The sequence below is a fragment of the Pelmatolapia mariae genome, linkage group LG3_W (genome assembly GCF_036321145.2).
Source record: "Pelmatolapia mariae isolate MD_Pm_ZW linkage group LG3_W, Pm_UMD_F_2, whole genome shotgun sequence".
Taxonomy (NCBI): domain Eukaryota; kingdom Metazoa; phylum Chordata; class Actinopteri; order Cichliformes; family Cichlidae; genus Pelmatolapia; species Pelmatolapia mariae.
This window is the reverse complement of record NC_086229.1, coordinates 9,509,121-9,517,302: the sequence shown is the minus strand read 5'-3', so window position 1 is coordinate 9,517,302 and position 8,182 is coordinate 9,509,121. Positions and strand designations below refer to the sequence as shown.

Below are 8,182 nucleotides of genomic sequence, written 5' to 3'. Positions count from 1 at the left end.
CTGTTCTCAGAGCAGTTCACTCTGCAGCACTGACAGTCATCTGCACTTCATTCCTCTGTCAGTCACTGCTGGATGAAGCTCTCCTCTCCACCTCCCAGTAATATGGCCCAGTCAGAGCGTCTCTACACACAAGCTGCTGCTGCTTCAACCTCTCTGGAACATCAGGCCACAGCTCCTCCTCTCTCAGCACACACACCATCCTGTTTACCATCATATCCTCCACCTGCAGAGAGAAGAAGGAAGAGCAGAGGAGATAAACGAGTGTTTCCAGAGACTCTTCATCAGCTGTCAGTCAGTGATGCAGCACATCCAGTATAAAGAGCAGCAGGGACTTCAGTGCTGGCACTGTACTAGTACTCATTTAAGTTTGGACTTTCATTCATTAGAATAACCTTGGTCTGTCCACTTTGAGCTCTTTAGGAACCCCAACAACAACCCCAACAATCCAGATGGACGGTTCCAGCTGTTAACTGGAGGAATTCCATCCAAACATCTGCTCTCACTAAAGTCTTCCTCACCTACAGACTGTGTTCTTCACTGCTTTAACTTGGAAATGAATGCAGTCATTGGTCTGCGTGCTGCTTTGTTCAGAGAGCTGATTGGCTTTTCACAGTGTTTGATCAGAGCATGTCAGCTGTTACTATGGTGACCATAAAGGTCAGAAACCGGAAGTGTTTGTGTCCAATCCTGAAGCCTGTCAGCATTCTCCTCTCACAGCTTCACAGGAAACACCGCATCTTTGTTTCATACTGACTGTGTTTAGTACAATACTGCTGACAGCACCACCCACTCACTCCAACACTCTACTCACCACAGATACTGCAGTCTATAGTCTGGACTCTCCTTAAGATCACACAGCTGCTTCACATCTGGATCCTTCAGGTTGTTGTAGGTCAGGTCCAGCTCTCTCAGATATGAGGGGTTGGACTTCAGCGTTGCTGCCAGATAATCACAGCTGATCTCTGACAAACCACAGCCCCAAAATCTGTATAAAGAATGAAAGATGTAAGTTTATTAGACAAAGTGCTTCATTCAGTGTTTCATCATCTGTTCAGAGCTGAAGAAGGTTCAGAATGTAGAAGTTTAGAAAATGGAAACTCCAAACAGCTGAAGGCAAGAGGAAGCAGCTTCAAACAGGAAACTGTGCAGAGTTTCAGACTATATGTCCTGATGCAGCCAGTTGGATTTTGGAGATTTGAATCTCTGTTCTGTGACTAAGTCCTTGAATCATTTCTTCCAGTTGGTCCAAAAAGACAGACTAAGTATTGGACATGTGTTGTGGCTCCATTAGGGGAGCTTCTAAATGTGATGTGATGGCCCCTCTGGGTCTGTCAGGTCACAGGACTGAAGTGAGCTCAAACTGAGCACACAGTTGTTCCAGTCTGGACCAAATACTCTATACTGGAACTGAAGGACTGCTTTGACTGCACCCACTGGGACTTTTTAAAGGCTCATGTTCTCACTTAGATCATCTATTTCTACTTACTCTTTCTTGGAAAAATGGGGATTACTTTGAAAACAGGAACTATTTCCCCAATAAGCAGCCCTGGATTAGTAAAGCACTCCAACATGTTCTCAATCAGAAGAAGTTGTCTTGTTATGAGGGAAAGAAGAAAAAGATTGAGGCACATAAACTTGTTGAAAGAGAGATAAAGCAGCTAAAATCGGGTCTAAAAGTAAAGCAGAGGATGAGCTGAATAAAGGACACTCAAGGCTGGCTTGGAAAGGAATGAAGTCCATGGTGGGGATGCAGAACAAGCAGCAAAGATGAATGTGATGCTGAATCAGCAGAAGACTTGGACTCATTTGATTCCAGCTTTGATATCACTGATTTCAGTGAAGAGCTTTGTGATTTTAGCAAAGCGCTGATAGCTCTGAGAGTCCCACTGATGAGGTGTCTGTGTGAAAATCTCTTAGTGGGATCAAAGAGAGAAAAAGCCCTGGTCCTGATGCTGTGGGAGGGAAATGATTGAAGTGTGCTGTGAGGAACTGACTGGGAGATTTTAACACATTTTCCAGTCCTCCTTGGAACAACAGGCACTCAGTGATGATGGCCCTGTGGCCCCACCACCTCCACCTCTTTTTAAAGGAACTAACTGTAATCTGAAGCTTCAAATGGAACTAAGACTTCCTCCACTAGGTGGCAGTGTCTGATGAGAAAGTGTTAGTGGAGCTGGCCCGTAGTCAGAAACAGGAAAATGCAGGATTTGGGCTGAAATGGGGAAAAGTGGTTCGCACTAGTGCCTTGAAGCAAGAACGTTGTAGCCTGAAGCTTTTGGTTAGCTGGGCCTTTCTGTGGAGGTTGGATGTTCTCCCACAGTCCAATGAAATGCTGCTTAGGTTCATTGGTGCTTCTAAATTGGCTGTAGGTGTGGATTTGAGAGAGTGCTTCTCTTTCTCTCTCTGTTGGCCCTGTGATGGACTGCTCACCTGTGCAGGAGGACCTCACCTCTTGCCCTATGAAAGCTAGGGAACAGGCTCCAGCCCTGTGAGCCTAAGCTGAATAAACAGTTAGCAAAAATGATTCATAGATGGTCCGAAATTCCCAGGTTAGCAATTTGGTAGATAGCTGTGACATGCTAATCACATCCAGCAGCTGTATTCTAACTGTAATCTGATCCCTGCTGAGCCAAAGCACCGGCACTTTTTGACATGCAAATTACAACCTATTGGTCAGCATCTTATTAGTCTGCTGTTAGCTTCATTAAAAACAAAACTGAGAAACTAACAGAGTTCATAAAGAATAATCAGAAATGTAATGATTTAAAGCCTTTGAAATGTCAAAAACAAAAACAAAAAACAAAAAAAATGTCAACAACTATGATATTTTCATCTGGAAACGTGGTTCTGAAAAAGCAGTTAAAACTGTCATTTTGGCAACAGTGAAAACAACGAGGGGGCCTCTAGCGCTAGTAGCATGAGTAACTTTAGCACATTGTTAGCTGAACCTCGGTCACTACATTTCGAGTTGAATGGATTTGCAACTAAATTAGACAGCATAGATATGGGCGAAATGACGAAGTTGGTTGCTTCTTTGGAGAGAAACATGACGGAGGTAAAGCAAAATGTAGCTGCACATGCTACACGACTGGAGGAAGCTCAAAATAGAATCATGTTGGCAGAGGAACCCCTGGAAAAGAACGCGGCCAATCTCAGCAATGCCATAAAGCGAATATACTACCTGAAGGCATAAACCGATGACCAGGAGAACCGGGGCTGAAGGAAGAATCTGCGCCTGCTTGGCCTCCGGGAGGGCGCCGAGGGTCAGCCATCACTGCTGGAGTTCTACAGATCATTTATTGTTGAGAGGGCTCACCGCACCCTAACACCTCCAACACAGAGCTGTCCTTATCTGATTCCCGAACTTCCAAGATCGAGAGTTTATTTTCCGCTCCACAAAACAAAGTAACATCTAGCACGACGGAAACAAACTTTTTTTTGTCTAGGATTTCTCCGCTGAGACCATCCGGCAGCGAGCTGACTTCAGCAAAATCAGAAACGTGTTCGCCAAGAAAGGAATGTTCTGCGGTTTTCAGTATAACCCATGTAAGATGAGGATCCTCCACGATGGGATGGTATGCCTGTTTTCATCTCCAAAGGAGGCCAGGGATTTCCACCGTAGACACATCGGACAGGACTAACTATAGCGGTGAGCGTTTCACTGCCTGAACTACAGAATCAGCTGCTCATAATTAATAGATGAGCTGTAAAACCTGCATCTTTGCTGAGTTATAATATTTGGCTTTTTGCTACTCACTGACTTGCTGTTATTGGACACAGGCAGTTTTCTTTTCTTTTCTACATCGCGTTCCAAATTATTATGCAAATGATATTTTTCTCTGATTTTCCTAAATAGTCAATTCAAATGGCAATCAGCATAATTTTCGAGTCATCAACCATTAGAGTATAATTCAAATGTTACTCAACAAAACTGCCAATGAAAACAATTTGTTTTTCAAAAATAAAAAAAACTTAAAATGCACTGTTCCAAATTATTACGCACACAGAGTTTCAAAACATTTTATAGGTTGTAGAGAATTGAAAATGGTCATTTGTTGAATTTGCAGCATTAGTAGATCAATTTTACTGAAATCAAAAGCTTTTTCAATCAAAAACATCTTAACAGGTCAAGTTACAGTGACTTGCAAAAGTATTCAAGCTTTTCCACGTTTTGTCATGTTACAGCCACAAACATGATTCAATTTTATTGGAATTGATCGTGAAAGACCAATACAAAGTGGTGTACACGTGAGAAGTGGAACGAATAAATAACTGAAAAGTGGGGTGTGCGTAATTATTCAGCCCCCTTTGGTCTGAGTGCAGTCAGTTGCCCATAGACATTGCCTGATGAGTGCTAATGACTAAATAGAGTGCACCTGTGCGTAATCTAATGTCAGTACAAATACAGCTGCTCTGTGACGGCCTCAGAGGTTGTCTAAGAGAATATTGGGAGCAACAACACCATGAAGTCCAAAGAACACACCAGACAGGTCAGGGATAATGTTATTGAGAAATTTAAAGCAGGCTTAGGCTACAAAAAGATTTCCCAAGCCTTGAACATCCCACGGAGCACTGTTCAAGCCATCATTCAGAAATGGAAGGAGTATGGCACAACTGTAAACCTACCAAGACAAGGCTGTCCACCTAAACTCACAGGCCGAACAAGGAGAGCGCTGATCAGAAATGCAGCCAAGAGGCCCATGGTGACTCTGGACGAGCTGCAGAGATCTACAGCTCAGGTGGAGGAATCTGTCCATAGGACAACTATTAGTCGTGCACTGCACAAAGTTGGCCTTTATGGAAGAGTGGCAAGAAGAAAGCCATTGTTAACAGAAAACCATAAGAAGTCCCATTTGCAGTTTGCCACAAGCCATGTGGGGGACACAGCAAACATGTGGAAGAAGGTGCTCTGGTCAGATGAGACCAAAATGCAAAACGCTATGTGTGGCGGAAAACTAACACTGCACATCACTCTGAACACACCATCCCCACTGTCAAATATGGTGGTGGCAGCATCATGCTCTGGGGGTGCTTCTCTCCAGCAGGGACAGGGAAGCTGGTCAGAGTTGATGGGAAGATGGATGGAGCCAAATACAGGGCAATCTTGGAAGAAAACCTCTTGGAGTCTGCAAAAGACTTGAGACTGGGGTGGAGGTTCACCTTCCAGCAGGACAACGACCCTAAACATAAAGCCAGGGCAACAATGGAATGGTTTAAAACAAAACATATCCATGTGTTAGAATGGCCCAGTCAAACTCCAGATCTAAATCCAATCGAGAATCTGTGGCAAGATCTGAAAACTGCTGTTCACAAACGCTGTCCATCTAATCTGACTGAGCTGGAGCTGTTTTGCAAAGAAGAACGGGCAAGAATTTCAGTCTGTAGATGTGCAAAGCTGGTAGAGACATACCCTAAAAGACTGGCAGCTGTAATTGCAGCAAAAGGTGGTTCTACAAAGTATTGACTCAGGGGGCTGAATAATTATGCACACCCCACTTTTCAGTTATTTATTTGTAAAAAATGTTTGGAATCATGCATGATTTTCGTTCCACTTCTCACGTGTACACCACTTTGTATTGGTCTTTCACATGGAATTCCAATAAAACTGATTCATGTTTGTGGCTGTAATGTGACAAAATGTGGAAAAATTCAAGGGGGCCGAATAAGTTTGCAAGCCACTGTACATATTAACATAGGACCCCTTATTTGACAGCTGTTTTACAATTCTTGCATCCATGGAACTTGTGAGTTTCTGGACAGTTTCTCCTTGAATGTCTTTGCAAGATGTCAAAATAGCCTCCCAGAGCTGGTGTTTGGATGTGAACTACCTCCTACCCTCATATTTTTGCTTGAGGATGCTCCAAGGGATTGAGGATAGAATTGAGGTCAGGGAAGAATGGGGGCCACACCATTAGTTTCTCTCCTTTTATGCCGATAGTAGCCAATGATGCAGAGGTGTTCCTTGTAGCATGAGATGGTGCATTTTCTTGCATGAAGATGGTTTTGTTGCAGAAGGCACAGTTCTTCTCTTTCTACCATGGAAGAAAGTGTTCAGTCAGAAACTCCACATACTTTGCAGAGGTCATTTTCATACCTTCAGGGACCCTAAAGAGGCCAACCAGCTCTCTCCCCGTGATTCCAGCTCAAAACATGACTCCACCACCTCCTTGCTGACGTTGCAGCCTTATTGAGACATGGTGGCTGTCCACCAACCATCCACCACTGCATCCATCTGGAACATCCAGGGTTGCACTGCACTCATCAGTGAACAGGACTGTTTTCAAGGACTGAAAATTAGTCTTCTTGTAGTTCTGGGCCCACTGCAGCCATTTCTGCTTATGAGCATAGGTTAGGGGTGGCCAAATATAAAGTTACTGCAAAACTGCAAGTCTCTGGAGGATACTACACCTTGATGTTCGCAGGGCTCCACAGGCACCAGCAGCTTCAAATATCTGTTTGCTGCTTTGTAATGGCCTTTTAGCAGCTGCTCTCGTAATCTGATGTCTTTGTCTGGCAGAAACCTTCCTCATTGTGCCTTTATCTGCACGAACCCATGTGTGCTCTGACTCAGCCACAAATCTCTTAACATTATGGTGATCACGCTCAAGTTTTCATGAAATATCTAAGGGTTTCATTACGTGTCCAAGGCATTCAACTATTTCACGGTTTTCACCAGCAGAGAGATCATTTTTCCTTCCTATATAGCTTAAAAATGGTGGTCTGCTTAATAATGTGGAACATTCTTCTTTAGTAGTTTTTCCTGTAATTGGGCTCACCTGGCAAACTAATGATCATACAGTACAAATGTAGTTTTTGGTTTTTTGTTGTTGTTGTTTTTTCTTTCTCTCTAACACAACAGTGTTACCTACTTTGGTTAAACTTTTATTCTTTCAAGAGGGATTCTGTAAGTCACAAAAAGGACACTGCCATGGAACTATTCTAATTTACTGACTAGTGTGATATGTTAGCATGTTCATATGGGTTTGTTATCTTTATGTTTTTGAATATGGTGTATGCATGGTTGACGGACACCACTGTTGCTTTTGAAGTTGGGTTCTTAAAGTTCATCTACTACGCTTTTTAGTGGAATTGCACAGGCCCCTACTTTACTACTCCAAGTAACGGAAGGGGGTGGGAAGTGTTATGGGTTAATACCAGTTTTTTTCCTCTATTTATTTATATATTTTACTTTAATCAAAACTTACTTGTCATTTTTATCTAGTCAGCATCAGCATGACGTGTTGTTATATTAATATTACAGAATAAAAACTAAGTATGGAACAAATAAATACCCACAATATCTCTGACATAAAAGTCACAAGTTGGAATGTCAGGGGTCTCAGGAAACTAATCAAACTCAAACAGGATCTAAACTGGATTAAATAATTGAAATCAAAAATAATTTTTTCTTCAACAAACACATCTGACTGACTGAACTAAAATTTGTGAGGAACAGATGGCCTGGCCAAGTGATTTACGCATCATACAATAACTATGCGAGAGGTGTAATTAATGAATTTTGATTCATAGGAGCATACCATTCCAAATCACAGAAACAATAAAAGACCCCGCTGGTAGGTATGTAATCACTCAGGGTACCATCCTCTCTATTCCTTTAAACTTAGTGAGTCTGTATGGCCCAAATGAAAATAAGCCCACATTTTTTGAACATCTGTTTCTTACTGCATCTGCTTTGCAAGGACTGCATATAATTGAAGGAGACTTTAACTTTACTCTGAACCCGAGTACAGATCACTCAACACGCTCAGTTCCCTGAGCACAAACTAGACAATTAATAAATCAATTTATATCAGATATGAACTTGGTAGAAGTGTGGAGGGAACAAAATCATGATAAAATAGAATTCTGTCATTCAAGTATACATAAATCCTGTTCATGTATAGATTACTCTCCTGTTTCACTTTTATCAAGGATCACACAATGTCAGTATGATAGTGATCAGTGATCATGCAGCTATCTCACTGAATGTCCATATAGGGAAGTTTATCTATAACCACCCGAACTAGCGGTTTCAAACACAATGGCAACAGAGTCTAGAATTTGTTAAATTTATAGAGGAGAAAATAAATTACTTTGAGTTAAACACAGATCTGTCAAGGCTAGTGCTGTGTGCAGGCAGGGTGTGGACTCAGATGCAGGACTTAGAAACAGGAAGTTAACT

At 42.3% G+C, this 8,182-nt stretch overlaps 1 protein-coding gene across 1 annotated transcript in view; it reads right to left on the bottom strand.

Annotated features, from left to right (window-relative positions):
- Window positions 1-210: 210 nt before the first annotated feature.
- The window catches only part of LOC134620409 (NACHT, LRR and PYD domains-containing protein 12-like), a 365,684-nt gene continuing 357,712 nt past the window's right edge, over window positions 211-8,182 (bottom strand). The window contains exons 12-14 of the mRNA XM_063466576.1: window positions 7,455-7,461; window positions 812-985; window positions 211-223 (exon numbers count right to left, since the gene is read on the bottom strand). Of these exons, the coding sequence (XP_063322646.1) occupies window positions 211-223; window positions 812-985; window positions 7,455-7,461 (194 nt within the window). The remainder of the gene's footprint in view (window positions 224-811; window positions 986-7,454; window positions 7,462-8,182) is intronic.